General features: G+C 39.1%; 2 protein-coding genes across 3 annotated transcripts in view; both read right to left on the reverse strand.

Moving 5' to 3' along the window:
• LOC104901307 (GDSL esterase/lipase At4g18970) overlaps positions 1 to 18,019 on the reverse strand; it is a 55,227-nt gene that overhangs the window by 30,890 nt on the left and 6,318 nt on the right. The gene's annotated exons all lie outside the window — the stretch shown is intronic.
• On the reverse strand, positions 70 to 828 carry LOC104901327 (uncharacterized). Its single transcript, XM_010688889.1, has one exon. The coding sequence runs from the start codon at positions 826 to 828 to the stop codon at positions 70 to 72; it is 759 nt and encodes a 252-aa protein (XP_010687191.1).

An 18,019-nucleotide genomic window follows, 5' to 3' on the forward strand; every position in this document is an offset into this window, starting at 1 on the left:
ACTAGTTAATAATCATGTGGAATGAATTCTTTAATAAATTAAGTAACTAAACTAACAAATTTTTTTTTTTTAGGGGGAAACGGATAAAGTGGCATTACTCAAGGGACAAATTGTCATCAAAACATAAGGAGCCACTTCCGAGGGATAGTGGTTCTCCCAGATCTGTTCAACTCCGAAAGGAATTAACTTAGCTAAATGATGCACCACAAAATTCCCGTCCCTTTTAACATGAGACCAATGAAAGGAAGAAAAACTAGCACAAGAAACTAGGATATTAGTCAAAACATTATCTAGATCAGACAAATAGATGGCATTCTTCGAAAGTCGGTTGATGACAGATTGGCAATCCGATTCAAGAATGATATCTTGAAGCCCAAACCTTCGGCCCAAACGCACGCCCCATTCTATAGCTTTCGCTTCCGCAATCTCCGGAGTCCAATGCGCCCGGACCCGCCGAGTAGTTGTAAACAGAACACCTCCTTCATGATTTCGGGCAATGACTCCAAGCCCAATCCAGCCCTCTACTGCTAACGATACATCCACGTTAATTTTGTACAAACCATCAGGTGGAACACACCACCTCTTCGAGCTACCAGCAGGCTCGCTTGGCTTGCGCATATAAATGGTCTGGGCATATTTTCCTTGCTCGTCTACATACCTTGCAACGCGTGACAGCAACACTTGGTGTGGTGTGGTCTTGTCATTAAACACCTTGTTGTTACGTTCACCCCACATACTCCACAACAGAAAGGCTCCTTTAATTCTCACCTTCTCCTCCAACCTAGCCCATCTTTCAATGACTTCACACATGGAAGAGGAAGCATCCATTTCTCTCGCCGCATTACAGCCACTATCCTGCCATAACTCGTCCCACCGAGAGCACCCAAACAGCGCATGATGCGCGGTTTCCGACTCGCCACAACCCTAAGGGCAGCTTATATCGTCCACTAGATGTCGATGATGCAAAAGAGCACGAACTGGGAGGGTTGTAGTACACGCTCTCCACAAGAAATGTCGAACTTTCGGGCTAACATCCAAACTCCATATATCCACCCAAGTTCGATGAAAGTTATCAAGATTACCCCCTTTCCCCAACATGTATGCCGTTTTCACGATATAGTTGCCATCCTTCGAGAAACCCCAAGTGAGAACATCTTTAGGAGCCAGAGATGTCAAAGGGATAGCCAGAATACACTTACTATCTCTCTCATTAAAAACAGCATCAATGAGATCATGCTTCCATTCCATACAACGATCATCAATCAAATGGCTCACCTTAGTAATATGGTCATTCGGCTCAGACGTGATATGACGTCCATTTTCATCCAAAACCCACGGCATCCCCCAAATGTCCACATCTTTACCATCCCCAATCCGCCATAAACAACCTTCCTTTATCATAGCTTTAGAGCTCCATATACTCCTCCATGAAAAGCTACAAGAATGCCCCAGATAGGAATCAATAAAATTGCAGTTGTGGTAGTACTTAGCTTTCATCACACACCCAAGAAGAGAGTTAGGATAGTGAATAAGCCGCCAAGCTTGACGGCCAAGGAGCGCATCATTAAATACTGCTAAGTCCTTAAAACCAAGACCACCCAAACACTTCAATGTACACAAGTCTGCCCATTTCTTCCAATGAATCTTCCTTTTACCACCCTCACTTCCCCACCAAAATCGCGCCATCGCTGCATGGATTTTCTGTATAATAAGGCTCGGAATCTTATAAACTCCCATTAAATAGGTAGGAATGGCTTGGATGACTGCCTTCAACAACACCTCTTTCCCTGCTCTAGATAATAATTTTTCTTTCCACCCTTGGAGTTTCTTCCAAATTCTATCAATGAGCGAGTCAAAAATAGCTTTTTTTGACCGCCCCGCAATAGAAGGGATACCAAGGTATTTCTCATGCTTGTCAACCCTGTGCATCTTAAGAATCCTCATAAGAACTTCTTGTTGCTCTGTGCTTATTCCTTTACTAAATGAAACCTCGACTTTTCATAATTAATTTTTTGTCCGGATGCCAACTCATAACGGTTGAGAATATCAACTATTTCTGTGCATTCCTGTCGGGTAGCTCTAGTAAATAATAAGTTGTCGTCCGCAAAGAGAAGGTGGGAAATTTCCGGACCGCTGCGGCTAGCTCTAGCTTCATGGATTAATTTCTCCTGCACTCTCGCCTGAATCATCTTCGAAAAAGCATCTGCGATCAAGATGAATAAATAAGGGGATAAAGGGTCCCCTTGTCTGAGTCCTCTACCAGGAGAGACATCACCACATACACCACCATTTATAATGAAAGAGTAGTTGACAGAAGAAACACAACTCATTATTAAGTTCACCCACCTACCATTAAAACCCATGGTTAAGAGCAATTTCCGGAGAAAACCCGACTCCACTCTGTCATAGGCCTTACTCATGTCCAACTTCATCGAAACAATCCCCCGACGACTTTTATTTCTGTGCTTCATAGAATGAAAAAGTTCCATAGCAATGAGAGCGTTATCTGTAATTAGACGCCCCGGAACAAAAGCACTCTGGTTCTCTGTAACCATAGTAGGGAGAAAATTCTTCAAGCGCATGACAATAGCTTTGGACATCAACTTGTAGAGAACGTTACATAGCGCAATAGGCCGAAATTCCGAGGCTAGCTTCGGATCCTTCACTTTCGGAATAAGGGCAATATTTGTCTTGTTTAGCATTTCAGGAAATGGGGCGCCATGCAGTATATTACAGACAAAGGGAGTTACGTCATCACCAACAATATGCCAGAATCTTTGATAGAAAATGGCATGCATTCCATCAGGTCCAGGAGCTTTACAAGGGTGCATCTATTGCAAGGCTGCGTAAATCTCATCCTTAGAATAAGGCTTAAGGAGAGCATGATTACATTCATCAGATACGATAGGATTAATACATTGTAAAACATCCTGTAAATTCATACAAGAGGGGTTAGAGGAAGTAAAAATATCACTCAAATAATTAGCAAAAATACTTTCAATATCCTCGTCCTTGTCGCACCACACGCCATTAGAATTGAAGAACCCCTTCACATAATTACGTTTCCTTCTCTGAGACGCTTTGTGATGAAAGTACTGCGTGTTTTTGTCTCCATCCTTAACTTCCGCTACCCTAGACCTCAAGTACTAGTAGGCTTCGTTTTTCTCATGCAAATCATCTATCTTTTTCTCAATCTCCGCACATTATTTATTATTAGCATCATAAATATCACGATGCTGCACTTTGGAAAGTGCTTCCTCGGCTTTTTTAATCTGCTTGCCAATATTATGAAAATGAGTGGCACTCCAAGAACGCAGGTTCTGACCCAGCGCACTGAGCCGAGAAGGAAGCCCATCGCCCATCGAAGTGTCCCAAGCACTCTTCACCACCCCTTCACAACTTTCATCTAACAGCCAACAAGTCTCAAACCGGAACCCACGCTGCTTATGATTCTGCCTACCTGCTTGTCTTCCACGCATGAATATGATAACGTGATCAGATTTATAGCGAATTCCATGTTCCACACTACAAGTTGGAAACATATGAAGCCAATCTGCCGTACAGACATATCTATCCAATCTCTCTCTGACACATTTAGCTGCTGAAAGCCCTCTCTCCCAAGTATACCACATACCAGTATAACCCAAATCGCGAAGCGCACAGTCATCAAGAGTGTCTCGGAATGCCGTCATCTCCCGTCTCACCCTATTTGCTCCCCCTTCCTTCTCATCATAACTTAGAATTTCATTAAAGTCCCCGCCTATGAGAAGAGGAATATTTGTCGTGTCACAGATATGACAAATGAGCTCCCAAGTTTTGTATTTTTCCTCCTCCTTTGCCCATCCATAAAGCCCAACAAATCTCCAGCTACCAGAACCCTCTCCTACGTCGCCACATATATGATGCTGAGAATAAGAAATTAAAGAAAAGGTAACATTGTCCTTCCAATACAAACACAGCCCACCGGCACGTCCCTGACTTGATACACCAAAACCATTCACAAAACCAATCTTATTCTTCAGAGCTTCCGCATCATTCTTTTTCAACATCGCATCTGACAAAAAAATGATATCGGGGGCATAGAAAGTACTCCATCTGCGGAGTTGACGAACTGACGAGGGGTTGCCCATCCCCCGGCAGTTCCAACAGAGGGCATTCATAATGCTTGGCGGGGCTGGTCCTCGCCAACCTCCGCCGGAGCTATAGAAGAAGAAATATGCACGGGGCTCAACTTTGATCGCTTCGTCACACCATCCACATTGTCCTCCTCCATAAGTGTGTCACTTGAACGTTTGTTATTCACTAGTAAATCCGTTTCCATCTGGGTAGCTTCACCTTTCTCATCCATGGTTGAATGAGCCAACCGCTTCCACCCACGGCCTTTACTGCTGCTCTTTTGATTCCCTGCCTGTTGAGTAGCCGAGAAAATAAAAGATTGTGTGGCGTAGGGTCAGCTTGTTTAATGCAAGCCACATCAGGTTGGTGAATAATCAATGCAGATTCATTTAAAGCTAAGGATGAGTCTTTATTAGCATTATTCTCCTGATGTGCGTGGGGCCCTAGACAAAGGAAGTTCTTGTCCCCCACTTCAGAGACACCACTAGACAAAACCACTTCATCATCTTTGTTTTCCACCTGAGATACTTCATGCACCAGCGTAGTTACATCCACCTTGCTAGCATCCTCCCCACTTTCTTTAGCTACAAACTGCAATTTTTTATTGACTTTAAACTTCTTCTCCTCCTCTATTTCCTTTGACCTGCCCTTCCGAGGGGTTGCTTTCAGCCCTAGGCTCCAGCCCAACCCTTCTTGCTTGTCTTCTTCCGTTACCACAAGACAGTCTCTTTCGGAATGGCCCATAATACCACAGGCAAAACAGAAAAAGGGTAAGCGTTCATACGCAAAGTCAATTTGTATCTTCCTACCATGCTTGTCCTTTATCCATCTAAATCTTCTAAGGGGTTTTGTGACGTCAAGCATGACTCGCACCCTTCTATAACGCCCAATCCCTAGCACATCCTCTTCTATCTCAATGATTTCCCCCATATTCCCAATCAACGTGCGTAAAATTTCATCAGAACGATAACTAAAAGGAAGATTTTTGGTACGTACCCAGAAAGGAGAGGAATTGATGATTACCCGGTCCGGTTGCTCCTCTCCATCAGCTTCCTAGCTTCAAGAGGATGAGCATGTTATCAAAACACCAGGGACGCCCATCCATAACCTTCTTCAAATCCTTCCAATGAAAGAATTGGAACGCATACAAATTAGGGCTTAAAACCCTAATAACCAGACCATGTGGTGGAGCCCAAACAGATGTGATTGTGCGTTTAAATGCTTCAATATTATAAGATCGTTCAGTTAAAATTCGCCCTAGCAGTAACAAAGCAAGTTTGTCGCCATTAGTGTTAGGGTTCAGAATTTCGAGGTCCAATACCGTTTCCTCTTCATCATCAAGGCGAAGTTTAGAGAAGTATTGTGTGAGTTCCTCAGGCATCGCCGAGGATTTCGATCCCGCCACGGCGGAGAGGCACCGACAGGTTGAGATCGCACTATCGGGTAGAGAGAGAGCCTCTTTTTCCAAAGGAGGTTAAGTGATTCAATTCCACTTTTTTTAGTAACTAAACTAACATAATACGTTTTAAAGCTCAAACAAATTGTGTGTCGATATATACATCTATATGAATATATTAAAAGGCGTGTGTGACAATGTATACACAACACGTGGCACCTCTGTTACTCCACTAGAATTATCCAATGCGTACATAATTCATGTCAATCAACAAAAGTAAAATTAGCTTGCAACAAGACTTGAACCCGTGAGCTCTTGCTATTATAGACGACACAATTACCATCTCAACCAACTTTTAATCATGCTTTAAGTATCCACATTATTATATTTGTACCTTTTAAATGTTGAGTTTTCCTTAATATATTTTAGTGAAAATGTAAAAAAATACATATCAAGTTCGGAAATACAATTCCAACCCGGGACAACACCCGGTCCCAAATACTTAATACTAGTTATCTATTACGGTTTTTTCACCAGGTACCCCTGTGGTTTTTCAAAATTTATGGGGTACCCCTTGATTTAAAAAAATGCACCAAATACCCTTTCTATTTCTACAAAATGCATGAAATGTCCTTAATGACTAACAATGTCAAGTTTTCTTTAGTCATTAGGGTTAATTAACCCTTTGAACCCTAATTAACCCCTCTAATCCTAATCTCAAAAACCTAAAACTAACCCTAACCCCCTAACACCTAACCCCCATCTTAAACCTAACTCTAATCACCAAACCACCCCTTCCCCCACCCCTCCCCTTCCTCCACCCCCCGTAGCCCACCCTCCCACCACCCGTTGCCACCCCCCTCACCACCCCCTTCCGCTACCGTCGCAACCCCTCCTCTGCACCCCCGTAACCCACCCACCCTCGTAGCCACCCCTTTTCCCTTCTCTCATCTAGCTGCTTCCTCTTTGTGAACCACCGCATCACCACCTTCGATGTCTCCTCGCCTGTTGCCGCGAAACAGCAGCACAACAACACAACACCCTATTCATCCTCCCTCCTTCGTGTATGTTTTTTGTTTTGGCTAAGAAGAGAGCAACAACCGGTAAGGTGGGGGAGGGGAATTCAACGGGATTCGACGGGGGGTGGGGGGACTTTGATGGAAATCGACGAGTGTGTGTGTGTGTGTGTGTTGGGGGGGGGGGGGAGTTCAACGAAAATCGATAAAGTGGGGGAGGGGAATTCAACGGGATTCTACGGGGGGTAGGGAACTTTAACGGAAATCGAGGGAGGGGGGCGGAGTTCGACGGAAATCGATAAGGGTTGGGAGGGGGACTGCGGGGGTAGGGGAGGGGGCTGCAGGAAGTGGTAGGAGGGTGAGGCTGCTGGGGGTGGTGGGAGGGTGGAGGACGGGTGTTGGACTACTGGTTATGTTGTAGGTTAGAATTTAGGGTTAAGGTTAGGGGTAGGTGTTAGGATTAGGGTTTAATTAGGGTTTAAAATAGTTAATTAGGATTAATGTCTGACGAAAACTTGACACTATTAGTCATTAAGTGCATTTCATGCATTTTGTAGAAATAGAAAGGGTACCTGGTATGTTTTTAAAAACAAGGGGTACCCCATGAATTTTGAAAAACCACAGGGGTACCGGGTGAATAAACCCTATTTATTCTAATGAGCTACTCCTACATATGAAAACATCTTCATTTACTACGTTGTTTTTTTTCCAACCTTGATATTGAAAGACAATACTCTTTGTTAATGTTAATCCAACTCCAAACTAACAAACGAAATTGTTCTGCACGCTTCTCTTTCTAAAAAATTTTGTTACGGACCATGAACACATGAAGCCATGGCAAGTCTAAAGCTAACATGAAGGCAACGCAGGAAGAATTGCAAATGGAGAAAGGGAATGGATCGGACCTAGTTTTGATTCGCATGCAAGGAATATCAAATCTCTAGATTCGATTATGGGGGTGTCGCTATTAGAAATTAAGGAAAGTGTTCTGGTGGTGATTAGGAGGAAATTCTTTTTCCAAGGTCATCGTTGCAAGATTTTCAACAGCAAGAGCAGGTGAGAGAAACTTTTTTCTAATTGGCTGACTTCAATCACACAATATGCTATGAAAATGGCTCCTATACAAAGTCGGTGAGTAAATCGTGCAGAAGGTACAATTCATCCTGTACCAATAATCTTATTTTCCCCTAATAATCCTAAAGTAGCTAATGCTAGAAATGAATATGTGGATAATAATCAGAAATCTAAGGTGAAAATTAACATGGCTGATGTTCAAAGTGAAATAAATTATTGGAGCTCTGCAACTTATTGTTATGTTGTGGCAGCTAACCCCCCGATTCATGTTATGGATGGATATATTCATAGGATTTGGACAGATCATGGGGTGGAGAAGATTGCAATGGTTTTAAAAGGGTATATATGTTGTGCGATTTCGTTCAATGGAGAAAAGAGATTTAATGTTGAGAAATCTTGTTCAATTTTTTTGACAAGAAACCTATCACTATCAATGTTTGGAATCCATATTGATAAATGTAGGGAGTTAGGGACATCATCAAGATAATTCCTACTTGTGTGCAATTGCAGCTAGATTCCAAATATTAGGGGAAAACATGTCTTGGGAAGATTGCGAAGGATATAATTGGTAAAATGATGACAGTTGACCAGGCAACTAGTAAACATGAGAAGTTGCAGTTTGTTAGAGTCATGATGGAGATTCAAACTGATCAACATCTCCCAAACTTACTTTCATTCATTAATGATCATGACAAAATTGTTCTTGTGGTGGTGTTTTATGAATGGAAACTTGTTATGTGTAGTTCGGGCCATGAAGCTAAGGACTGTATGAAACCACAACCCAAGAAGGTGTGGAGGGCTAAAATGGTTCAGCCTGAAGTGCAGAAAAATGTGTAGATACCTGAAGAGGGTGCTGAATAGGTGAAAGATGATGCAACTACTGAATTTGGGCAAGTGATGTGAGAAATCCCGCAACAAGGATTCTAACTAGTCCTGAGCCAACAAACACTTAGAATACTTATGAGAAATTGAATGAACAAGTTCATGTCGTTGTGGTAGGTGAAGTGGAATGTTCTCAAAATGAGCCAGGGGAATTAAGAGGATGTCAGCCTTCTAACGACCATGATAAGATTGCTATAAGGAATGTAAGGGGATTAACAACCAACTTAAGCAACATGATGTGAAGAAATTTGTTGAAATGCATAATGTTGGCTTGGTTGGTCTCCTGAAAATTAAGATAAAGGCTCATAATATGGGGGACTTTATCTTATAGTATTCAAAGGTTGGTGTTTTAGCTCCAATTCTGCTTACCACCATAACAACACACGGACTCACAACGATCAACCTCTAAGATAAAGGCTCATAAAATGGGTCCTATCTTTTGGGATTTTTTTTGGTTTTACCTTTTTCATTTTCCATTTATTTTTTCTTTCTATTCTCCCTTGTTTACTCTACAGTCCACTGCACTTCGTTTTTCCACTTTCTCATTTTTTTTTTAATTTTTTTTTAATTTTTTTTTTCTTTTTCCATTTTCTTTTACCTTTTCCTATTATATTTTCCCCTTTTTTTTCTCTTTTAATATTAGATGTTGTATAAAACCTTAACCCTTATTTTGGAGGTGAACAAGTTTTAGGCAAAGTTTTATTCATCACTCATAGTTTTTAGAATAGTTAGGATTTTACGGAGGATTAACCTTTTATAGTTTACGTTAGATAGAAAAAATGAGAAAATTCAAACAAAGATTATATTGGAGATTTTTAAATTCAAGAAGTGATAACTTGTATTGAAGTTTTACAACCAATCAATGAGCGTTTCTTACTTTATCTCCTCTTTTTTTGCTTTATTTTGATTGTTTTTATTAGATTAATTATTCATGCTTAGTTTAATGATTTGTGGTTTATTTTGTTTAGTTTATTGTTGGATTAATGCTTAGTATCATGTTATTAGTTGGTAATTTCTCTAAAATTCTCATTTTTGTGTTTATAGAGTAGTTTATTGTTTAGGATTTGGGTGAAAACCCAACTATGATTGATTTTGGGTGTTTGAATATAAAATTAGGGGTTTGATTAGGCTTATTAATTGATTAATGGCATGATTACTATTTGATTGCATTCTAGTCGACCACTTGAATGTTTGTTTTTATTGATGCCTTAATCAAATCGAGAAAGGAAATTAAAGTTGACATTCATGAGGTAAGATTTAAGTAAGGGTTTTGTGGATTAGCGTTGTGATTATTCCTTGATTGCATGTGTTGAGACAATGATAATGGCTTAATTATGTGATTTAGATAGTTTTATGCACCCTTGAGAGAGGGCTTAGAAAGTCAATAATCTCAATTAGTTGCTTGGTTTTCTTTCCTCCATGTTTCACTCTTCTAATTGCCTAAATCATGATGTGATTGGTGTTGGATCCCTTTCCCTATTCCTTTTTGTTTTTTGGTAGTTAGTTTAAATTAATAGACTTTAGTTGGAAGTTGACACCTTCTGACTATTTTTTCAGCTTAGCTTACTATTTAATCAACACATATATATTAGTGTTCCTTAATTATTGTGGAAGAATTACTCTTGCTTGTCACTTTACCTAGTTTAGTGGTTGTTAGTAAGGTTTATTTGACTATTAGGAGGTTAGTGACGACCTAATTTTTCATTGTCACCTTATTTCATCAATCAATAAGGCAAAGGAAGCTGAAGAACATTGTCCATGCTATTCAAGATGCAGTTGGGGTGTGGAGAGATAAACTTCAAGATGTTAATGATGCCTTCTTGGAGTACTATCAGATTTTGTTGCATACTAGAATAGAGCAAAGAGAATCTGTAAAGAAGGTGGTGGTCAATATGGGGTCAAAGGTGAATGTTGAACATCTGCAAATCCTCAATTCATCTTATACTACCGATGAGGTGAAAAAGGCTTTATTTGATATTCCTGGTGATAAATCACTAGGATCTTATGGTTATGGATCTCATTTCTTCAGAGACACATGGGATACAACAACAGCTGGACTACTGAAGTGACCTAAGCTATTCTAGATTTCTTCTCATCAACTACACTTTTTAAAGAATTAAATGTTATAATCCTAACTTTAATTCTTAAAGTTACTTTTCCAAATTCAGTAATTGAGTATGTGCCAATTGCATGACATAATACCTTGTATAAAAGCATAACCAAGATGCTTTGTAATAGGCTTAAACTAGTTTTGCCTGATTTAATTTCTAAAAATCATGGAGCTTTTGTTCAAGACAAGTTTATTGTTCCAAATGACATGGTATGTTAGTTAATACTCCCTCCGTTTCCTAAAGATCTTCCCTCTTTCCGTTTAAGAGTGTTTCCAAAAGATCTTCCCTCTTTTGCTTTATTCCTTATTTGGCAAAACAAATTTCCCTATTTACCCTCTCATGTCACTATCATGTGGTCCACCATTACATTATTAATTCAATTTTACTCCCTTTCTCTCTCCTACTTTAACCCCTTTTATTGTTTATTTATCTTAACCCCTTTCTCTCTCCTACTTTACTCACACCATGCCCCACACAACTTGATTTTCCTTGGTATCTGTAGGAACAGTAAGTGGGAAGATCTTTAGGAAACGGAGGAAGTAGTAGTCAAACACTAGGGTAGGCATAATGTTAAATCAAGCTGCATTACGAAAATTGATATGAGGAAAGCAAGTGATACTATTGAATGGGCCTTCCTAGAATAGATGTTACAAGCTTTAGCTTTCCTTGATGTCATGACTTGCATCACTACTCCAAGATTTACTCTAACGGTAAATGGGTCATTACATAGGTTCTTCGAATCAAAAATGGGTTTAAGACAGGGGGATCCCCCTGTTATTTGTTGTATGCATGGAATACATGTCAAGGCTACTGAAGAAGATCCAAAGTAATCCAAGGTTCTCTTTCCATCCAAGATGCAAAAAAGTTGAATTGAACCACTTGGTTTCTGCTGATGACATGATACTATGATATAGTTTGAAGGTGAATGAGCAAAAATCAAATTTCTACATAGCTGAGGTCAGTCCTGAAGAGATTAGAAGAATTCCTGACACCTCAAGATTTGCTCACACTATATCACCATTTAGGTATTGCTTGGGAGTTCCTATTTGTTCTAAAAAATATTCAACCTCTAAATGCGAAGGAATTGTGGAGAAAATGGTGGCTAGGATAAATGTATGGAGTAGTAGGAATCTATCCACATGTTTAACGGTCCCAATTGTTTACCCTTCCAAAAGTTGTGCTGAAGGAGATTGAAGGGCACTAGTCGTGTTTGGATTGACTTTTTTTTGCGAAGTAAGAAAATATATTCACACCAAAAAAACCATTACAACCTAAACTCACTCTTAGATGGACAAACCAACTAGGTTGGACCTTCTAGAGCTAAGAGTAAGAAAAGAACATATGTACATCAGTATAACATATTATATCTATCCAATTTTTGTCCTTTACAGCTTTGGCCAGGGAAGAAGGAGGCAGGAGAGAGAAAGAGGAGGAAAAAAAGAAATTAAAACTACTTAAAGAAATTAAAAAAGATTGAGGGGGTGGCACGGGAGGGGGTTGGGGTAGCAGGGAGTTGGAGGAAGGAGATGAATTAAAAATGGTCCAAGAAATTGAAAAAAAAAACTAGTCAAATTGGTAACCAGTCAACTTGAATCGTTTTTGTAAGTCCTACCTAAAAGTTAGGACTTTTGAGAAATAATCAAAAGTTGGGACTGAATTACAAACTTAAATATAGAACTATTAGATATATTGAGCTCTATTCGTCTCAAAAAGATATTTTCATTTGGATAATCTTAGCACTATTCAAATAGCTTATCTTCTGATTTTTCTCCAATATATTGGGCTTTATGTGAAGTCTTATTTGATTCATCTCAATAAATACTCTACAAAAATCAAGCTTTAATTTTTTTTTCCTTACGTAATTTAAGATAACGATAGAAAACATGTATTAACAAACTTGAAAAAAAAAATAGGAACATGTTTACGGAAAAGAAGGAATAAATGATTAATAATTATGCAAATAAAGGTAATACATGTCACTTTTAAATTTTAATGATTGAGATTTGGAGAGGGCCACAAAGGGAATTGCATTAATCAACGGTGGACCACTGTGATTTGTGAATAAGTAATGCTGGTGGTGTTTAGCAATGATACCAATTTTCTCGAGGAGTTTATCGTTCTCCATGGATTGTTTTGATTCGCTTGAAAAAAGCAAACAAAACATGGGAATGTTTGATGAGTGAGATCCCAATTTTCTCGAGGAGTTTAACAAGCATTAAGATTGGTAGTGCTCGTTTGCTCTTCCATTAGACCATTTCCCATCCTAATAAGAATCATTCACATGCACAGAGGAACTCGAGAGCAGAATCAGAGCAAAAAATAGCAAGCAAGGATATTGGATTTGGTCAAGCGAAGAAAAAGGGTACATCAGTCGAGCTAATAAAAAAATAATACTTTTTTCATTCTAAAATAAGTGAAATATTTTTCTCTTTTATGTGAGAACTTTTTGAAAAAGATTCACTTATTTAAGAAAAGAAAAGAGGAGGTATGTACCAATCACAACCGACTAACATGTCCACAACGTTTAATATGTAGATATAAAAGCTTTAAGAGTAGAGTGGGATGAGGGAATTGCAGGTCTAGAATTCAAAATAAGAGTGTACATGTTCTCTTCATGTTAAGTTTTGAGGATAATTAAATCTAATCAAGTGTAAATATAAAGTGTTTAGAGTTTATCAGGTTTTAATGAAGAAAACACTATTTGGATTCAAATCAAGATTAATGTCAAAGTTAACTAAAAGTCAAATAATAAAAGTTCAAGTCATAAACTGAAAAATGTTACTAGTAAAAGATTTTTAAAAAAAACATAAGTAATAATTAACTCCGCTATTAAAGGCCCGAGACGAAAAATGCAGCAGAGGAATTTTGTGAAGTGCTCGATGGCATCGGGCTCCTTCGCCTGATCGGGTGGAAACAACGAACTAGGACACAGACTTACAAGTGGTATCAAGAGCTAGGTTGGTTTATTGTCTAGATCTAGAAATAATTAACAATGGAGGATGCAAAGATCATAATGAGAAGTTTGATGGAACATATTTTGGATATTGGAAGATGCAAACTGAATACTTCTTATATCAGAAGAATCTGTATCAACCCTTGTTTGCAAAGCAAGATAGCATTGATGAGGCTACGTGGAACGTACTCGATCGGCAGGCACTAGCGGTGATGCGGTTGACATTGGCACGAATTGTGGCATTCAAGGTCAAGGATATCAAAACAATAGGGAGGTTACTCAAAGCACTGCCAGATATGTATGAATAGCCCTCGGCAATGAATAAAATATATTTGATGCGCCGTTTATTTGATTTAGAGATGAATAATGGTAGTTATGCTGTTGAACATATTAATGAATTTAATTCAATAATAAGTCAATTATCTTCGGTTAATATTGTCTTTGAGGATGAAGTGAAAGCCCTAATTTTGTTGTCCTCCTTACCTACTGCTTGGAAACTGTTGTAACTGCTGTTACTAATTCTTCTGGTAAAGAAAATTAGTATATGATGTTGTCTGTGATCTGATTTTGAGTGACAACATTCGAAGGAAGGAGAGTGGAGAATCATCTGGAGCATACAATGCAGAGGGTAGAGGGAGGGGAAAACAAAAGGGAAAAGGGAAAAATATTCAGGGAAGATCAAAGTGAAGGGGTCGAAGTAAGTCAAAGGGTATGACTGCTTTTACCTGTTTGAATTATGGTGAGAAGGGTCGTCCAAGGGGGGATTATCCACATCCAAATATTTGTCATTTCCTATAAAATTATGGTTCTCATACTGTCTCGTTTTATAAATTCTTGTACAAAAATAAATGTAGCAAGTAAATAGATGCAGAGGAATAACTTTATAATAAAGGCTTTGTGCGTATGAATCATAGGTTATATATTTAAAAAAATCTCTCTCGAAAAAGGCGCCGTTAGGGTTTAGGGTTTTTGCTTCCATGGTTGCCCTGCAGCTAAGTAAGGTCTACTACTAGTTCCAGGTGCAAAAATGGGTAGAAAGAAGAAAACACAGACACCTAATCCCCCAGTTACGCGTCAAGCACAAGTTTTAGCTTCAAAGAATGGAACTTTGAAGGAGCAAAATAATGCAGGTTCTGAGGAAATGGTAATACCAGTGACTACGCCGGCTTCGGCTCCGATGAGTAAGCAAAGTGCTATTTCAGCTATGCAGCAAGCTTTTGCTAATAATAGAGCGAGTCAAAGACAACAAGCTGAGGTCATGAAGAACAATGAGAAGAGCAATGAAGCTGAGAAAGTGATTGAAGCAAGTGCAAAGAATGTAGTAATAACTAAGGAGGCAGAGGTTGTAGAGGCATTAACTGAGAATACAGAGAAGGTTCCTGAAGTTCCTAAATCATGGGCTACCCTTACAGCTGGTAAGAAACTTGCTGCTAAAGGTATGTCACTGAAATTTGTTGCTCCTAACCTTAGAAATGGGAAAAATGTTGCTCAAATAGATAAAGGGGAAGTTGGACAGTTGGCTGAGGTATGGGCTAATGCTTTGGTGGTTTATGTGGTGGGGCAAACACCAACTATTGGTACTATCATAAGGTTTATTGCTATGGAATGGAATACAGTTGCTAGACCTAAAGTATTTCTGCATGAGGATGGATATTTCTTAGTGAAATTTGAGAATATAGAGGATAGAAATGAAATTCTTTATTCAGGGCCTTTCACGCTGAATAATAGACCATTGATAGTGAAGGCGTGGACAACAAGTTTCAATTTTCACGAAGAAATTATGAGAGTGGTTCCATTGTGGGTGAGATTTCCTAATTTACCACTAAACTGTTGGGGGCCTAAAACTCTTAGTAGGATAGGAAGCATGGTGGGAGTGCCTTCATTTGCTGATGAGTGCACAACAAGGCAAATGAGAATTTCTTTTGCTAGAATTCTCATTGAGGTGGATGTTACTAAGCCAGTACCAAAGGTGATTCATATTGAAGATGTTCATGGAGAAATTGTTGAGCAAAAAGTCCAATATGATTGGATCCCTCCATTTTGTCATAAATGTCAAACTGCAGGCCATGATTGTGGAAAGAAGAAGGTGGGAATGGGAGCTAAGATAGAGGCTCCTAAACAACACTGGATACCTAAGGTCACTAAAGTGGCTAATGAACAGCTGGATAAGCATGAGCAAGTCAAGAAAGGGGAAAGTGAAAAGCAGGTTATAGAGGAGGAGAATGAGGATAGTGTGGAGATTCTTCCTAAAGATACTGATAAAGGTAAAGCTATAGCACAGCCTGATATAACTGTGCAAACTACAGAGTGGAGTACTATACCATCTTCTGGTAGTAAAAAGAGAATCAATTTCGAGGGAGGATCAGGGGCAGTGGTGCATACAGTAGATGAAGGGGGAAGTAGTTCTTATCAACTGCACCCAGCATGATACTTAGTACATGGAATGTAAGGGGTTTGAATAACCCTGCTTCAGTAGTAGAAGTAAAGAAGCATATAAAGAATAATAAAGTCCATGTTATTGGTTTACTTGAAACAAAAGTTAAAAACCAAAACAGTGGTAAAATTAGGAAAAAGCTAGGGAACTGTTGGAATTGGGAGGATAACTATGACTTCTCTCCTAGAGGAAGAATTTGGGTTGGCTGGAATACTGATGTGATAAGTTTTGATCTAGTAGAGAAGCAGGAACAATTAATTCATGGAGTCATTACAGACAAGCAGAATGGGAACAAGATGGTTGTTACCATAGTTTATGGTTTGCATACAGTGGAGGCTAGGAAAGATCTATGGATTAGTCTTGTGAGACTTAATAACCACATTCATGATCAATGGTGTGTGTTAGGTGATTTTAATGTTGTGCTTGCCTCTGAAGATAGGTTTCAAGGAAGACCTGTTACTACCTATGAGACTCAAGATTTCAGTAACTGTCTTCAAGCTACTGATCTCTTGGAGTTAAGAAGCTGTGGGCATTTCTATTCTTGGAACAATAAGAGTCATGGAGAAGCTAGGGTTCTCAGTCGAATTGATAGATGCTTGGTTAATAGTTCATGGCTGATTCACTATGCAGGAGTTGTTGTTGAAATGCTGAATCCTGGACTTTCAGATCATAGCCCTTTGATCCTTAAATGTGCCAACTCTCAGCATCAAGGGAGTAGGCCATTTAAATTTTTTAATTATATGGCAGAACATGTAGCTTTTGATCATATAATAAGTGATACATGGCTGGATTTTGAGAATCACAACTGGATGCAACAAGTGTGGGACAAGTTGAAGGTGTTAAAAGGTAAACTGAAGCTTCTTCATAAGAGAGACTTTGCAAACCTGGGAGCTAGGATTGAGCATATCAAGGAGCAGCTGGATTTAACTCAAACCTCACTATTGAGCAACCCTGAGTCTGAACAACTTCATATGCAAGAGGCTTCTCAAAGTGCAGAGCTAAGGAAGTTTATGGCAGTTGAGGAAAGTGCTTATAGGCAAAAATCGAGGATTCAATGGCTTAAATTGGGAGACAATAATAATCATTTTTTCTTTCATTCAATGAAGGAAAGATTTGTCAGAAATAGTATTGAAGTCCTCTATGATGAAAGGGGTGTTAAACTCTTCAAAAATGCTGATATTCAGAAAGAAGTTCTTGATTTCTACAAGAATTTACTTGGCACAGCTGCTAGCTCTCTTCATGGCATGGATGTCCCTCTTATTAGGAATGGAAGGCAAGTCTCTCCTACTGCTGCTAGAGACCTCATTGCACCAGTCACTACAGGTGAGATTGATAATGCTTTGAAAAGCATTGATGACAATAAAGCTCCTGGAATTGATGGCTATAATAGCTTCTTTTTCAAGAAGGTATGGGGTACGATTAAAAATCAGGTTTACAAAGCCATCTGGAACTTCTTTGATACTAGTGTGTTTCCTGATTCTATCAATTATACCCTGATTACACTTGTTCCCAAGGTTGCTAACCCTTCTTCTGTGAAAGAATATCGACCTATAGCCTGCTGTACTGTCTTGTACAAAATTATTGCTAAAATCCTCACTTTGAGGCTTCAGAAAGTTGTGGGTGATATCATTGACCTAGCTCAATCAGGGTTCATACCTAATAGGTCTATCTCTGATAATATATTGCTAGCTACTGAGCTTATAAAGGGTTATACAACAAAGAATATTAGCCCTAGGTGCATGGTGAAGATTGATCTTAGAAAGGCCTATGATTCAGTGGAATGGCCATATCTGTTTACTCTGTTAAATGAGTTGGGGTTCCCTTCTCACTTTGTGAACTGGATTAAAACTTGTGTTACCTCTGTATCATATACTGTACTCATCAATGGTATACCAAGTAGACCCTTTGCAGCAAAAAAAGGGCTTAGACAGGGTGATCCCTTGTCTCCTTTCTTGTTTGCTATCAGCATGGAATATTTATCCAGAAAGTTAGGGGCTCTCAAAGAAAATCCAAACTTCAACTATCATCCTAGATGTG

The sequence above is a fragment of the Beta vulgaris genome, chromosome 8, assembly GCF_026745355.1.
Source record: "Beta vulgaris subsp. vulgaris cultivar EL10 chromosome 8, EL10.2, whole genome shotgun sequence".
NCBI classification, from domain to species: Eukaryota; Viridiplantae; Streptophyta; class Magnoliopsida; order Caryophyllales; family Amaranthaceae; genus Beta; species Beta vulgaris.

Bases quoted from the DNA above. Each gene is read 5' to 3' on its own strand.
- LOC104901327 (XM_010688889.1), bottom strand. From the start codon at position 828: ATGGATGCTTCCTCTTCCATGTGTGAAGTCATTGAAAGATGGGCTAGG.